This window comes from Salmo trutta, chromosome 8, assembly GCF_901001165.1.
Source record: "Salmo trutta chromosome 8, fSalTru1.1, whole genome shotgun sequence".
Lineage (NCBI taxonomy): Eukaryota > Metazoa > Chordata > Actinopteri > Salmoniformes > Salmonidae > Salmo > Salmo trutta.
In genome coordinates, this window is record NC_042964.1 from 6,124,247 (window position 1) to 6,142,579 (window position 18,333).

Here is an 18,333-nt window from a genome sequence, read left to right on the forward strand (position 1 = left end):
GGGGAGTCGACAGGTTAAATAACAACTTTTAAGCCTTGAGATAATTGATACATGGATTGTGTGTGTGTGTGTGCCATTCAGACGGTGAATGGGCGTAACAAAATATTGAAGTGCCTTTGAACAGGGAATGGTAGTAGGTGCCTGGTGGAGGGGACTTAATATTAGGAAGGTATATATACAGTGTGTGTGTATATATGTATATACACCATATCATTATATTTATGACCTTACCAGAAAAATGTAAAGACAAAAACATTTAGGGGATATTATCTTGCAAGTCCTATCCGCTTTATGGTTGAATTGATTTTTCTGGTAAGATTCTGGGTCATTAGTCTGCTCCATTGGATTTGAATGTGAGTGAAATTAATTTCTGAACGTCCTAGTTTGCACTGTGAGATCAATGATGTCATCAATTAGCTTACGTATTCTGGCTTTGGCTCTCTTTGTTTTGATCTCTCTCTCTGTCTCTCTCTCGTCTCTTTTTTGAAGACCAAATTGCCTTCCAAGGCCACCATCTCCCTCCCTAATTGATCACCAGGGAAACAATCAACAGTTATGAAATCTTATTTTGAAAAAAATATGGCAAAAAAATAGAGAATAGTTTGTTTACACCACAGGATTTCAGTGCTCCCTGCTTTTAGGCGTTGACAGACTGTATGTGATGAACATTTAGTTTTCTGGGATTGTTTTTTTTTGGGGGGGGGGGGTGATCCATAAATGCAAACTATACCTCTGTACATTATGCATGACTTTGTTAACATTCAAATCCCTGTTTAATTCATAGAAAAATCTTCCACAACAATGCATTGAAATGAATTGCCTCAACATTAATTACCTTTCATATTCATTCTAATTTGTCTTAATTTCCCATTCCCAGGATAGAACATTTATATTTTCCAGCTGATTATTCCATGTCAGGCAATTCTAATGCTTCACACAGCGAGTATAACAAATGTAATTAGCATTTCAACATAATTTAAACCAAAAATTGGCCTATATTCATATGAGCACAAGCACAACATTTTGGGAAATAATATTATTTGAAAAGAGATTTCAATTAAATCTAGACAGACAAATAATGATCAGAAAAGGGTGAAGATGTACACATAACAACGCAGAGAAAAACTATTACTATCTATGAGTAATCACACGGATCATAAAAACCCCTGAACATAACAGTTTTTTTATTTTTATCACACCACTGGTGGTGATGGGGTATGTGTGCAAGATCCCTGTGGGAGTTGAGAGAGAAAAAGTTTTTGAAAATGATTTCACTTTGGATATGTAATTTTACAATGCATTGTAGTGTTCTATTAAGACACCATTAGTGGTGCTGGGGTTTGGTGGGTTGGCTGTGCTAATCAGAGCGTAGGGGATGAGAGTGGATCCCTAATTACCTGGCCTGTAATCGCCTCATACATCACCTAGACGTATGGGAAAGATAGCACTAGCAGCCTGTACAAGACACCACACATACACACACACACATACACACACACACACACACACACACACACACACACACACACACACACACACACACACACACACACACACACACACACACACACACACACACACACACACACACACACACACACACACACACACACACACACACACACACACACAGCTGCCATGGGTGAAAAAAGGTCAGTGTTTAACTCCACTATAACATTACATTTTTCCCTTGAGGATATTTTGCTCCGATATTTATTTTTAATGGGATAACAGGACACTAGTATAGTGGTGGTGATGGGATAACAGGACACTAGTATAGTGGTGGTGATGGGGGTAACAGGACACTAGTATAGTGGTGGTGATGGGGTAACAGGACACTAGTATAGTGGTGGTGATGGGGTAACAGGACACTAGTATAGTGGTGGTGATGGGGGTAACAGGACACTAGTATAGTGGTGGTGATGGTGTAACAGGACACTAGTATAGTGGTGGTGATGGGGGTAACAGGACATTAGTATAGTGGTGGTGATGAGGGTAACAGGACATTAGTATAGTGGTGGTGATGGGGTAACAAGACACTAGTATAGTGGTGGTGATGGTGTAACAGGACACTAGTATAGTGGTGGTGATGGGGGTAACAGGACACTAGTATAGTGGTGGTGATGGTGTAACAGGAGACTAGTATAGTGGTGGTGATGGGGGTAACAGGGCACTAGTATAGTGGTGGTGATGGGGGTAACAGGACACTAGTATAGTGGTGGTGATGGGGTAACAGGGCACTAGTATAGTGGTGGTGATGGGGGTAACAGGACACTAGTATAGTGGTGGTGATGGGGTAACAGGGCACTAGTATAGTGGTGGTGATGGGGTTACAGGACACTAGTATAGTGGTGGTGATGGGGGTAACAGGACACTAGTATAGTGGTGGTGATGGGGGTAACAGGGCACTAGTATAGTGGTGGTGATGGTGTAACAGGACACTAGTATAGTGGTGGTGATGGGGTAAGAAGACACTAGTATAGTGGTGGTGATGGTGTAACAGGACACTAGTATAGTGGTGGTGATGGGGGTAACAGGACACTAGTATAGTGGTGGAGATGGTGTAACATGACACTAGTGTAGTGGTGGTGATGGGGGAACAGGACACTAGTGTAGTGGTGGTGATGGGGGTAACAGGACACTAGTATAGTGGTGGAGATGGGGGTAACAGGACACTAGTATAGTGGTGGAGATGGTGTAACAGGACACTAGTGTAGTGGTGGTCAGGTACAGTATGTGTTGCAAGAAGCAGTGGTATTCTACTGTGGGGTTTTGGAGAAGAAAGAAAATCATTGATAATAATATAAATGTCAATATATTTAGTGGTTGACTAACGGCTTGTGTGAAAACATAGTGAAGGGGGAAAATCGCTACAGTACATATCGGGATATTATTTTTGCTGATATACCATGTCGTTTTAACAATATCACAATATAATATTAGTGCTAGTTAGCTGTACCTGCCCCAAAACTCCACAGCAAAACTTCCTAGCTTTTCTCCATCTAGGGAGCCAATTTGTTTTCAGAACTTTTATTTCCATGACTGATCAAATTTGTTTTCTCATGGCTCTCTCTTGTCCCTCTGCAGCAGACGTATGGTGAGCAATATGTTCGGAACATCAAATCGCAATAAAATCACAGTATCGAGTCGCAAAACATATAGAATGAGAGAATAGTGAGAATCGCAATACATATCGTATCCACTTTACGTAATGTGATAATATCGTATTGTGAGGTCACTGGCAATTCCCAGCCGTATAAAAACGTAGCGTACAACTAATTCAAATCAATAAAGGAGTTAGTACAATATAGTTTTACCATGTTATATTTTAATTTCTGCAGAGACAAAAATTACAAGCAATGTATTTACAGAAACCTGTACAAAAGCAAATTAAATTATGTAAAATATTTCATAAATAGAAGTTGACTTGCGTTCAATACATTTTGCCATGTTCAGCTAAGCTGCGTGCATAGTGACTCATACTTAATTAAACAATGATAAACTGTTTACTCAATTTCTATATCAACATCCAAGTCGCAGGACAAATAGTTTATAGTTAATATTACAAATCTCATCACAGACTGTGAATGCTCAACAACGAATAGGAGAGAGATCTGACTAAACATACACCTCAGGTAGCAAAAATATGATACATTTTATTCTGTTTTTCTTCTAAAAACCAAACTTGACTCATCTGTGGATTACCAGGTCAAGGAAGGAACCATTTGATATTGTGCCTGTTTCTTTTCTATCAGATAATATTGTACATTTAGAAGTAAGCACAAGTAGCCTATTGAATGTTTGAGTAAAGAGTTGCATTTTTTTGACAATCAAAAAAGCTTATTTTAACACTTACCTCTCTATATAGAACTTTCTCAGTCTTTCTAGAAACACAGACATGCAATTTCCTTTATGTTCACTGAAAGTATAACACAATGAGAACCCACTACAGAACTTCTTTCATGTTTCCAGTGTTGTAACGCACCATGCTTTGTCGAATTTGTGTATGTGTTGAGTTTTTTTTTTGGTAATGCATGTGTTGTAAATGTGTTTTGGGGGTTGCTTTATGTCCTGAGGTGTGCATTCTGTCAGCATCTCGACCTTGCAGCATTTTTTATTTTTTTTTGTTTTTTACTCCTCACTTTTCCAACCTCTGCATTTAGCATTTATCGGCTTCCTCGCGTCCTGAACTGTCAAATGTCTCCAAGCGTTTCTTCTACTACACTCAATGTGTTCAATCCAGGAGAGTTGTTGCATGCACATAAGGTTGTCGCACTGAACATGTACATCAGCAGAACACCGTAGCAATAGGATATTTCATTTTTCCATTACGTCATCATTATTACTAGTATTAAGCAGTACAAAAAGTAGTAATTTGGTTATGAAAGTACACTATGCTAGGAATGGATATTAATACCTTGAACGTTCCACGTTGAGACCCATCCAATAGCCACTCCACATCATTGTACCACACTGTGTCAACAGGCTTACAAACATTTGACTGGTCACATCCCGAGAAGACAGAAAGTAACTGGATTGTTCCTCAGGAGGTATTTAAAATTGGACTATAATATCATCCCCACTACTTTTAGAAAGCATGTCAGCATAATTGGTTTTGTACCATTCCAAACCAACATTGAATCATACCAATCGGTATAAAAAGGCACAATTGCATATTTTGCATTCACTCTACAGTTTTTTTTTTTTTTTTTACATTTTTCTTTTTTTTACAGAAGCACTCTAAATATACAAAGTTGCACCAGAAAAGAGAAAAAGAGAAAAAAACTAATAAAATACATAATGATGATCATTTCCAAGGTTCTGATTGTTATTGTATATCAAATACCAAAAAAAAGAGGGAGAAATGAACCAGAAATGCCATGCCGGTAGAAAGTTGCGAATCGTCTCACTGTATTACGTACGTCAGACTTTTCCAGATGATGGTGCAGGATAGGGTAGCACTACCTCAACTGAATTTATGTTATCACTGTAGGGTTTACTGTAGGGTTTACTGTAGGGTTTACTGTAGGGTTTACTGTTCAATGGAATTTGAGAATGCTGTGAAAAGGTGTCTGAAAGGAACAAAACAAACCAACAATCAACAAAATATGATGGAACATGAAAGAAATATGCTAAATAAACATACATTTCTTCCTCCTCAAACTGATATACTTATTAATCGTACTACATGGCTAATGTCTGTTAGGTATAACAAAAGCAAGCAACAAGATGGACCTCCATGTTCACAGGTTAAGGAATTTTTTTGTACATTTTTCTTTGACATTTTTTTCTCCTTATTAAGTGAAGTAAATTCCCTTTAAACATGCAGTAAAAAGTACATATTTATGTATACAGTTTATAAGCATAGGAGCGCTTCTTCGAACGACAAGTAGTACTTACAGACTACAGATTGGTGGACTGCCAAACAGCAGCTGTTTTGAACCAAAGGGTTAGCTAACATATACAAGGGTTTCCATTGCATCTGATATTATTTTTCTTAGTTATGGCGGCAAGACCTTGTGCCTACTTACAGTACCGGCAGAAAAACACAACTTGCGATGGGTAAGGAGGCACAATATCTTCATATTATGTGTGTGCACATGGTTGTACGTGTCAGTCCAAACTAGAACAGATGTTCTCCTACATGTTGTGCCCTTGCTCAATTCAACCTATACTCTCACTATACATTTACACGTATGTATTTAAAGCAACATAACTACAGAAAGCTATTTCTATGTGCTATTGTAGTTACTCTCTGATAAATTATGAATCCATATGCCAGTTTGTATTCCCTATGTTTTGGTTTCTCGCTCATACTAACTTGTAAGGTACAATGTTAAACCATTGTATTTTCACACACCTTTTTGTGACTGTACATCAGTAGGTATTTTTGATTGTACTTCATTGAGCAGATTCTTACATTCTTGCTCAAAAGATGTCTGTCTGTGTCAATATGAAAATGTACTTCTGCCATTAGTGACATCTCCATTTATGGGAAGGTGGACATGGACTTAGAGTGTACTATGCTTACTATTATACGATAGATAGTGTGTCGTGTCAGTGTCAGTGTCGTGTACCATATGGCATGTACTGTTCAATCTAGCACACACGCTAACACAAAATAAATGTCACGGCAAAGCCTCACCACATAGCTTTTCTAGACCGGCTCAACCTACTCTGTTACTTTTACGTGCCCAGCGTTTCCCTCAACTAACTCACCTAAAGTGTAACCATGACATGCTTGCTGTGTGTTGCTTTGTGTCTGCTTGTCTGTGTGGGCAAGAGAAACCATAATCAGCTTTATAACTTTCATCTGAATAGGAATCAATATTTTCCGGGGGTGATACAGTATGCACAACCACGTACACATATTACACAATTCAAGCAAAGAACGACAGCCAGTTCAGATTGGCTCTAGATAGAAACTTACATCTGGAAGGGCGGTTTTAGTCTTCAACTCTCAGGCCACCCAAAGACAGAGAAAGAGAGACAGAGAAAGGTAGAGGGACAAGTGAGCTTTAAAGGTCAAAGGGTCTGAATCGATGTATATGTACAATGTACACTTGTGTTAGTGTCTATGAGAAAGACAAAGTGAGCACACTCGTATATCAGCATACTTGGACATCAGTTCATCACACATTCATCATGCATCCTATGGTTAGGACATTGCCAACCGTATTGACTCCTCCATTTGCCAATGATATTCTGCCACGAATGAGGCGATACACACCGTCTTATCCACAGGACAGAAAGTTAAAGCTTAGTCTTTCCCAAATGTTATGATCTATGATGCCATGCTAGTAGCTTTCACAGTCTGTTGTTGTTTGGTTGTGTTTTGGAGGAACGCAACTTTATATCACAAGCTGTTGAAATGACGGGATCAAGAGTGGGTAGCACGGGGGGGGGGGGGGTCATGACACGTGACGTTATACTGAATGTATATGACATTTGCATCAGGGTGGGAGTGTCACTAAGTCCCCAAAAGGCATGACATCGGTCCTCTGTCAGACGTTTCATTGTCACACTCAAGTTATAGAAAAAGATAGGGGAAAAAAGGAAGGTCCTCATTTGTACAGTACAGTCTTTGGGAGGTGGTGGGATCAGGGAGAGATAATGCATGCATGTTTTATGGAAATGAGTTGGTAATTGTACAGTGGTGATCATCAGGCAGCAGTAATGTTCCCATTGGCCCGACTCGCCGGCCGGCAGCAGTTATCCAATGTCTCGCTTCAAGTCCCACCAATAGCCCCATCCTCCTCTTCCTCTTGCAAGATAAGGTCAGAATCTGAATTTCAAAAAGGGATTATCTTTGTATCCACGTTGATTTTAGCATTGTTTCACGTTGTTGTTTTTCATGTTTGTTGTTGTCTTGGAGAAGGGTTATCCTTGGACCTAGTCTGCTCAGTTAAGGTCGGTCTGGTACAGTAAAAAGTGTCTTCAGTTGTTGTCGTCGTGGTTGCCTACTATAGTTGTTGTTGTTTGTTGTTAGAACCATGCGTACCGTGGCGCTAGCTCCACCGCCCCCCTCACAGGTAGACCTCCCGGCGGGTGAGCGTGCCACAGGATGAGGGTTTGTATTCCCCGGTGGGGGCCAGGGGGATCTCCTCGATGGGGTGACCCACCACCACCCCCTCCTCGACCCCCGGCGGGCTGAAGCTGGGCGAGCCGAAGGCTTCGTAGGAGGACGAGGAGGAGGCCATCTTCTTATTGAGCAAGTTGCGGTTGCGGTCGTTGCCCAGCATCACGTGAGAGGAGGGGTCTCCGTTGGCCATGGCGACCAGGGCTTCCTGGCTGCCAGGATGCTGCTGTTGTTGCTGCTCGGGAGGGTTGCTGCCGCTACCGCCGCTGGTCATGAAGGTGGAAAGCTTTGGTTGTTGGGTGGTGGTCGTCTTGGGCCGTCGCTCGGGCGACGTGCGCACAGGCATCCAGCAGGAGTCCGAGTGGCCGTACTCGTCGCATTCCCGGGTGCACTTGCCTGTCATGGCTACGTCAGGCAAGGTCCGGGTGTCTGGAGGGAAGAGAAGGAAAATAGAGAAGGTTCATTAGTGAAAGTGTTCTGTTTCCCCAAAGCGGGACTAATATATAATTAATAGAAAAGCTGAGTCTTTCACACTAACAATTCCTGTCACTTTGTTGAGGGTTGTGGTCGCAAGAAATTTGTTAACAGGAAGTTTATTTTTCTTCCATTAGATGCGTGAGTCTGTACATTTTCTCAGAAATGGTGTTATCATCACATCTTAATGTTTTTTAGCATTGGAATTGTATCACTGACAGATGTATTCAGGTTGAATTGCTAAAATTGATTTTGCTTTCATGCAGAACACATACCACATGACCAAAACAAACCAAAAAAAATACACGTAAAAAAATAAACACTGCACCGAACATCGACAACACCTCAAACTGAAAAAAAAGTCACGTGAACCGTAGCTGAAATAATGTCAAACTTCAAAATGTGGCGTTGTGTTGTGCTCCTCGACCATTGTCTAATGACGTGCTATCTACTCTGTATGTGTGAGTAGACTTACACTGCTGTACTGTATGTCAGGAGGTGAGAGAGACTGTGATATCAAGCTCTATATAAGCCAAAGTATTTTCTAGAGACATACGTAGAAACTGTCTGAACCAAGTAGTCTACTAGTCCATCACCTGGTCTCCTATAAAATCTTCTACTAAGGACCTTAACCAATTACCAGCCAGATAAAGGAAAGCTATGAATAACTACAGTGCATGTGATTTGATTTGAAAGAAGCATTAAATACAACACTAAAAACTAACACTGCAACTAATGTACAAGACGCACCATCAATAGGGTTACTACTACCGTAACTGCTGCTGCAGCTGGTCACCATAACTGTAGTATTGTTACTTAGTATTTTTTTTTTTACACAAAAAAACCCAGATCAATCAATTCATAGATTAGATGTCTATGATAACTATGTCTCTTATGCGTCAAAACATACATACCGCACAAACTCAGTTAAAAGCTATAAATTGAAAGCTAGACGTTCAAAGTTGCCAGCGCCAGCATGACATACACTGAGGTTACCAAACTTTTAGGAACACTTTCCTAATATTGAGTTTCTGCCCTCAGAATAGCCTCAATTTGTCGGGGTATGGACTCTACAAGGTGTTGAAAGCGTTCCACAGGGATGCTGGTCCATGTTGACTCCAATGCTTCCCACAGTTGTGTCAAGTTGGCTGGATGTCCTTTGGTGGTTGACTATTCTTGACACAAACCGGTGTATCTGGAACCTACTACCATACCCCGTTCAAAGGCACTTAAATCTGTTCTCTTGCCCATTCACCCTCTGAATGGCACACATACATAATCCATGTCTCAATTGTTTCAAGGCTAAAAAATCCTTCATTAAACCTGTCTCCTCCCCTTCATCTACACTGATTGAAGAGGATTTAACAAGTGACATCAATAAGGGATCATAACTTTCAACCTGGTCAGTTGATGTCATGAAAAGAGCAAAATGTTTTGTACACTCAGTGTAGATGCCATGTTAGATGGGTTTGCCAATGGCCAGAAAGATGTGATGTATGTACAAGCAGGAGAGGTGAAGTGCAAAGCTAGAAAGCATGCTGCCCTGGCTTTAGAAAATGTTAACCATGGCTTACTTTTAATGCTCTTTATCTCCTGTAAAAGAAGAATAGAATAGAATCACTGGTTGTGCTTGGCATTGTGGGTATTTTGAAAATAATATACGGTATGTGAAATTCTCCACTGCATTGAATTAGACTGCAATTCAATATAAAACAAGGTATCAATGAAACTACTCAAAGATATGTGAGGAAACATGTTGAGTTTGGACTGGAGAAAAACATGCTCTAGGACAAGACTGGATAGAGATTAGGGTTGCAAAGGGAGGGTAACTTACTGGAGACTTTGAAGTTTACCAGTAAACTACCAGAATTGTTGTTTCTTTCAAGGATTGCAGGTACCTTAGTGGTTCGAGAGTTGGGACAGTTACAGAAAGGTTGTTGGATCGAATCCCTGAGCTGACAAGGTAAAAATGTGTAATTCTGCCCTCGAACAAGGCCAGTTAACCCACTGTTCCCCAGTAGGCCGTCATTCTAAATAAGAATGTGTTCTTCACTGACTTGTCTAGTTAAATATACAAAATATATCACAACACATCTAGTGGCCTTTTTGGGTACTTCAGATTATAAGTGTCTGTAATTAAAAATATAATTTGTTTTTCAAATAAAAAAATCAAACGACAAAGCTGTAAAACATTATCCTAAAAATAATACTAGATATGAATACTTTTTAAAAACGTCATTCAAGTATAAACTACCAAAGTTATGATAGATTGACATAGATTGTCTGTTAATTAACAAAACTACTAAAGATTCCAGTAACTTTGGTAAATTACCAGTAACTTTGCAACCCTAATAGAGATAGACAAAAGATAGAGAGGGAGAGAGCATGAGAGCAATACAGTTCTGTTGATTGGGATGTTTCTCAATCCATTTACATTTTCAAAGCTACATCTTAAATCAAATGCATCATGAGTGCCATTCCGCTGTTCTGTTTCTGTGAGTCCCTTGCCTATTCACCACAGAAATACATGCCCAATACTACAAATCACCTCAATAAATCTATGTAGCCATGGGCCGTTACAAATCCATATGCAGTCAGTGAGAAGGTATAAGTATATGTAAGCCTAGACAATATTTGAACACATATTCAAGAGATTTGGTGAATCTTTCATGGCGTTTGTGACCCAGAAAAAAATATAAATTTCAGTCCAAAAAATGCATGAAACAAAGAGAATGAAGTCATGGCAACCGCAGTTGATTGTTAACATGCGAACTGATCACAGGGAAATGGTAACAGATGTAGAATGGACGGAGGAAGGCAAAGAAGAAGAAAGAAATAAAGAAAGAGACGTCTCCTTTTCTCTCCAAAGTGGCTCTTGATGGTTGAGCATTCAAGTAGATACAATCAGAGATCAAATATCTGTCTGAGCAAAGAGCCACCTTTCCTTGGATGAATCACCTTGATTGGCTCTTGCATCTCAGCCTGGCTTGCAACTGAGCCATCAAGGTTCGAGTCTTGAGCTGCTACCCACAATGCACTGCGACAGCGGCTCTCCCGGATTTGCCCCGGGCTCATCTGATCACCAGACTATTCGCCCCCAATCATACTCTCAGCACCTCGGAGAGAAAGGGGGGGGGGGAGACCTCTCGCCTTGCTCAGTCTAACCTGCAGCTAGCATCTCCACTGCCTTGAGTGAGAGAGGTGGGCCTCCACACAGGGCTAGGCTGCCTTCTACATGAGCATTGCTACAGTACTCAGTCATCTCAGAGGGAATAGTGTATTATATTATACCATCTACAGTGATGTTTCTCACAGGGAAAACAGATGGCTAGTGCGCTAATATCAGGTGCTAATAAAGATCAAGAGATTAAGATTAAGATGACTCTATTGGTCAATTGCACACAAGGTCCAATTGAAATGTGATTTCCCCTTTTAATCCAAACCTTATGAAAGACACACATACATATACATCTGTTGTTGATGTGGGGGAGGGGGGGGGGGGGGGGGGGGTAAGTTGGGGCGGCAGGTAGTCTAGTGGTTAAAGTGTTGGGCCAGTACCCAAAAGTGTTGCTGGATCGAATCCCCGAGCTGACAAGGTAAAGAATCTGTCGTTCTGTCCCTGAACAAGGCAGTTGACCCACTGTTCCCCGGTAGGCCGTCATTGTAAATAAGAATTTGTTCATAACAGACTTGTCTAGATAAATAAAGGTTGAATAAAAACAAAGTGCCTCTGTCAGATTACTGCTGTTGTGGTGACAACCCTTTCTAACATGCTTTTATTTAACTGGCATCACTCAAAATACAACAACTATGATAAAAGTACAAGATGGGATGATTTAGTATACTGTATACTGTAATATAATAAAGTACAAATATGGATATTTCATGAAGAAAGAGAGTGTTTTTGGTAAGAGCAGAGATAAGCTCATTGCTCAATAGCAGCACGGTCCATTGACTCCGGAGCCCAGCTAAATATGAAGAGGTTTCACACTGTGATAATGAATTAGGCCAGAAGATCAAAGCCAGAGCGAGAGAGAGAGAGAGAGAGAGAGAGAGAGAGAGAGAGAGAGAGATCCTCTATGTAGTAAAGGACCATTTCCTTCTCGCTGTCCTCGCGCCACCATTTTGAAAGCCCCTAGGGACAGGACTATCCATTGACATGCCTGTATTAAAAACACTTAAATCATACTAGTCGTCAAGGAACCAAAATCGTCAAAAAAGCCCTTAAAACAATGTGTTCAATATTTCTTAAACAGGATTTTATATTTCACCTTTTTCTTTTCTCTTATTAGTGACTGCCGAGGATGTGTGCAGCTCTATATTTGGTGTGGCCCTCCCAGTTACAAAAAAAAAGTCTAATTGGATTTTTAATTTAAAGTTTATCTTTTTTATTTAAGAAAAACATTTCCCTGTTGGGGTTTCATTTTATTTATAATCACATTGGGAACATTTATTTTTAGACAAAGGTCATTGGAAGGGTAAGGTTGCTACAGCATGAGAGTAAATGAGTCAGCCTTTTAGAGAGAAGAAATTGTAACAGCCTACTCAGGAAGAAGGCCATATTGTTGGGCACAGGGACAAAATAATTGTATTGTACAACACAACAGTCCTAATTTAAGTCTACGCAATTCATGAAAAACTGTCTATAAGAAGGAAGTAGGAAGAGCGTTTCTCTACACAACATTCAGTAAGTGTATAAAGAGCACGGTGGTCTTTGTCCTGACGCCTATTCCCATAAAAACAAAACATCTGGGTCACTTTCCACGGTCAAAGCATCGCCATAACCTCAGAGCTCCAGAACGCCATAAAAAAATGGCAGATGCAATGTTTCTACCCCAGGGCAGGGGAGTCCACAGTGGAATAGAGAGCAGTGGCTGTGCTTGCCAAGGGCCCAGCCAGCTAACCACTGTCACTCTAACACAAGGGGCTTTCTGCCAAGTGGGTTTGTACATAATGTACCCAGCACTCAGTCCCTTTCAATGGACTCAAAAGAAGCTTCCACTTCGCAAGGTATAGACTGGTGGACAGGTGGGGGCGGATCTGAGAAGGGAAAATATGTCTTCCTTTCTTTGAGGTAATTACACATGGATGAAAGTCAATGTTGCCACCGTGAAAGCTACCTGCTGCTACATCGCTGGTGGGAAGATATTTCTATCTTAAAGCTGGACTACTGAGAGCAGAGCTGCACTGAGCCGGACTTTACTGCACGTCTGTAACAGCCAATGGTTAAAGTCTTTATTTGCAAAGGCAGAATAGCGTTTAGATATGGGGTATTACAGTGGACGACTGAGATGTTGCAGAGTATGAATTTGAGGGATATATGGTGTGTGTGTGTGTGTGTGTGTGTGTGTGTGTGTGTGTGTGTGTGTGTGTGTGTGTGTGTGTGTGTGTGTGTGTGTGTGTGTGTGTGTGTCTAGACGATTGGGAGTGCCCCTGTGAGCTTGTGTGGGTGTATTAGTGAGTGTGCTTACATCAGTTTGTGTGTGTTTATGTCAACACAGCACGTCTGTTTGTACATGAGTGTGTATGTCTGCGTCTCCTTCTCTCACATCAACATTCCAACCGCATCATCAAGTCAGACTCTCCATTCCCCACGCCAGTCGATTCAACTAAAACTCTCCATCCCCCAGGCAGTCAGTCCAGTCTATCAGGCGTCCAGTGAGCTTGCGCTACAGAAACAGATTCAGGCGCCCTGCCCTTTTGCCCTGTTTTCCAGTTGGGAGCCTCGGCCAAAACGGTGGGGCCAAAGAGCGAATGAACGGAGACAGAGAGAGAGAGAGTGGGAGTGAGTGAATGAGCAGCACAGATGCACTAGCCCTCGATGCTCTGTCTGTTAGCTAGCTGGACACTGTGGATGGCTGGACAGCAGATAGGGGTCAGTATGGCTGGGACAGAAAGAAAGAAAGAGAGAAAGAGATGTGGAGAGAGAGAGAGCTTGAGACGGTGAGAGCGAGAGCAAGAGAGGAAGAAATAGAGAAAAAGAGAAAGAACGAGAGAGAGAGAGAAAGAGAGAGAGAGAGAGAGAGAGAGACGTGGAGGCAGACTGCAGGCTGGGGGTGGGTGGGGTCTCTCCATACAATGGACACAGTGTTTTCACTGTGTCTCTTCAGTCTTCAGTCTTTCTTCTACAAAATTCAATCTAAAACCCTCATCATATTCCCCTAGTTAAGCGTCTAAAAACACTCACTCCTAAAATGTCATTAAAGCCTGCAAGACCTTTCACATACTTTAAATTTACCCAAATAAAACCATTATTGCTGAGAACAAGGATAATTGTTTATCCGTCTACAAACAGTGTCACCACCGACAAAGCTTGACAACAAAAGCGCACAGTGATGGGTGTCATATGGACTACTTCACCCAGTTGAAAGATTAATCCTGCAAACCAAAAACACATTTAGGTGAAAAATAGGTGGGGAGAGGAAGAGAAAGAGAGAGAGAGAGGCAGAGAGAGAGACAAATAGACAGACAGACAGACAGACAGACAGACAGACAGACAGACAGACAGACAGACAGACAGACAGACAGACAGACAGACAGAGTAAGACACAGACAGACAGACAGACAGACACAGACAGACAGACACACAGACAGACAGAGAGAGAGACAGACAGACAGACAGACAGACAGACAGACAGACAGACAGACAGACAGACAGACAGACAGACAGACAGACAGACAGACAGACAGACAGACAGACAGACAGACAGACAGACAGGCGACACAGATACAGTTGGAAGGAATAGTGTCAGAAGAGAACAAATAAAGGGTAATAGAATGAGCACTATCATTTACTATGCAGTCACTCTGTCCTATTCTCCCTTTCTCTCCACTAACAGCTTTCATTTAATTAGGTGGAACTCAGCCTGGGTATGAGAACTAATTAGCGGCCTGTGATCTTCAGCCTCTCAGGCTGATCTGACTCTCAGTCTTACTGGGAGGGTCCTGCAGCATAACCCCACCGCTGAGAGTTTGCCTCACCATCAAACGATTCTACTAGTGCTATCTGATTCACACAGTACACAATTAATACTAGAGCTATCTGATTCACACAGTACACAACTAATACTAGTGCTATCTGATTCACACAGTACACAACTAATACTAGTGCTATCTGATTCACACAGTACACAACTAATACTAGTGCTATCTGATTCACACAGTACACAACTAATACTAGATCTATTTGATTCACACAGTATACAACTAATACTAGAGCTATCTGATTCACACAGTACACAATTAATACTAGAGCTTTCTGATTCACACAGTACACAATTAATACTAGTGCTATCTGATTCACACAGTACACAACTAATACTAGATCTATTTGATTCACACAGTATACAACTAATACTAGAGCTATCTGATTCACATAGTACACAACTAATACTAGAGCTTTCTGATTCACACAGTACACAACTAATACTAGAGCTTTCTGATTCACACAGTACACAACTAATACTAGAGCTTTCTGATTCACACAGTACACAACTAATACTAGTGCTATCTGATTCACACATTACACAACTAATACTAGTGCTATCTGATTCACACAGTACACAACTAATACTAGTGCTATCTGATTCACAGACTAAAGGTGGTGTAAAAATGGGCATGCTGAAGAGAAAGGAGGGAGGGAGGAAAAAAGGACGGACGGACGGACGGAAGGGAGGAAGGAAGGAAACAAGGGAAGAAGGAAGGAGAAGAAAATGAGAGGAAAAAGAGAGGTGAAGAAAGTCAAAGGGAGGTGTTGAATAATGACGGGGAACACAGACAGAAAAATAAGCACATGGTAAAGGGGATATTTGTCTTTCTCTGCTAAGCTGTTTCCAGACAATTAAGGAAGGATGAAAAAGAGAGAGAGATCTGTGGGAAGAAAATGAAAGGGAGGCCTGGAGAGTCCTGACCTTTTGCAGATGAGACGCGGTGGGTAATGTTCGCAATATAATTAATTGTTGGTATTAATTAACACACACCACGCACGTCGGCAGAGGTGTTGGAGTGCCACTGTGTGAACCGAGGACAGTACGGTCCTACAAATCACCTTTAAATCCTAGCTTTCTCCCGAGTGGAGAAGCAGTCTAAGGTAGTAGATCACAGTGCTGAGCCACCACTACAACCTGGTGTTAGATCCCAGTCTGTGTCACAGCTGACTGTGACCGGGAGCCCCATAGGGCGGTGCACAATTGGCCCAGCGCCGTCCGAGTTAGAGGAGGGTTTGGCCGGGGGGCTTTCCTTGGCTCATTGCTCTCTAGCGACTTCTTGTGGTGGGCCAGGCGCCTACAAGCTTCGGTCATCAGTCAAAAGGTGTTTCCTCCGACACATTGGTGCGGCTGGCTTCCGCGTTAAGCGAGAAGTGTGTTAAGAAGCAGCGTGGCTTGGTGGGTCCTGTTGACCTTCGCCTCTCCTGAGCCCGTTAGGGAGTTGAAGCGATCGTAACTACCAACTGGATATCACAAAATTGGGGAGAATAAAAATATCTCCCTAGCTCATACATTGACACTCTGGATTCTACAAAGCTATTGGCTACTGATTGGATTCCAAGATGGCCACCAGCTGTATGACCCTGATTGGTTATATACTCATTTTGAATCCCAATATTAAATCAAAAAATGGAAAATAGATTGTGATTTCTGAATATTATAAAATGACAACTGAGGCATTCTGCAACCCTATGATGACTCTATATGAGCTACTTACAGCTCATGTATTTCTCATTTCCATTGTCTATTAGATCATGTCTTAGGCCTATACATGGAACTAATAGACTAGCTCCAGCAATGCTTCAGTCAGGCCTATATTGCTCGATTTTATTTTTCTCTTTCAGCACGTTGGCATTACAGTATCTGGTATAATGAGTGTACTGACAGACTACTCCAGACGTGATTCATTGAAGAGAGATTAACTAGCATAATTTCATTCTAGTGACAATCTCACAGCCAATTACCAAATATGGCTCTCTCTACTTCTCAGGCAACTCTCTCTCTCTCTCTCTCTCTCTCTCTCTCTCTCTCTCTCTCTCTCTCTCTCTCTCTCTCTCTCTCTCGTTCTCTACCTAATCAGTAAGCTAGGCAGGTTGGAAACGAGACCCCATAAATTCAGCGGTGACCCTCCTCCTCATGCTCCTCAATTCATTTCTCGTTTCTCAGCCACAAGCCCAGCACACACACACACACACACACACATACACACACACACACACACACACACACACACACACACACACACACACACACACACACACACACATCATTAAAATGATGCCATAAGCTAACTAAGCACATCATTAGGATTAGTAGCTAAATAATATCCTACACCACAGACGGATATATTGAATAGGCCTATACCTGCCACAGTGACAGGATATATTGAATAGGTCTACACCTGCCACAGTGACAGGATATATTGAATAGGCCTATACCTGCCACAGTGACAGGATATATTGAATAGGTCTACACCTGCCACAGTGACAGGATATATTGAATAGGTCTACACCTGCCACAGTGACAGGATATATTGAATAGGTCTACACCTGCCACAGTGACAGGATATATTGAATAGGCCTACACCTGCCACAGTGACAGGATATATTGAATAGGTCTACACCTGCCACAGTGACAGGATATATTGAATAGGTCTACACCTGCCACAGTGACAGGATATATTGAATAGGCCTACACCTGCCACAGTGACAGGATATATTGAATAGGCCTACACCTGCCACAGTGACAGGATATATTGAATAGGTCTATACCTGCCACAGTGACAGGATATATTGAATAGGTCTACACCTGCCACAGTGACAGGATATATTGAATAGGCCTACACCTGCCACAGTGACAGGATATATTGAATAGGTCTACACCTGCCACAGTGACAGGATATATTGAATAGGCCTACACCTGCCACAGTGACAGGATATATTGAATAGGCCTACACCTGCCACAGTGACAGGATATATTGAATAGGTCTACACCTGCCACAGTGACAGGATATATTGAATAGGCCTATACCTGCCACAGTTACAGGATATATTGAATAGGTCTACACCTGCCACAGTGACAGGATATATTGAATAGGCCTATACCTGCCACAGTGACAGGATATATTGAATAGGCCTATACCTGCCACAGTTACAGGATATATTGAATAGGCCTATACCTGCCACAGTGACAGGATATATTGAATAGGTCTACACCTGCCACAGTGACAGGATATATTGAATAGGTCTACACCTGCCACAGTGACAGGATATATTGAGTAGGCCTACACCTGCC

At 41.6% G+C, this 18,333-nt stretch overlaps 1 protein-coding gene across 4 annotated transcripts in view; it reads right to left on the reverse strand.

Annotated features, from left to right (window-relative positions):
* Nucleotides 1-3,308: 3,308 nt before the first annotated feature.
* LOC115198099 (protocadherin-7) overlaps nt 3,309-18,333 on the reverse strand; it is a 167,967-nt gene continuing 152,942 nt past the window's right edge. For 2 of the 4 annotated variants that reach the window (XM_029759781.1, XM_029759780.1), the window contains exon 3: nt 3,309-8,008. In XM_029759781.1, the coding sequence (XP_029615641.1) occupies nt 7,527-8,008 (482 nt within the window). In that variant the 3' untranslated portion in view covers nt 3,309-7,526. Of the gene's footprint in view, nt 8,009-9,627; nt 9,647-18,333 lie in introns of all 4 variants that reach the window. The other 2 variants (XM_029759782.1, XM_029759785.1) reach the window with 2 other exon arrangements.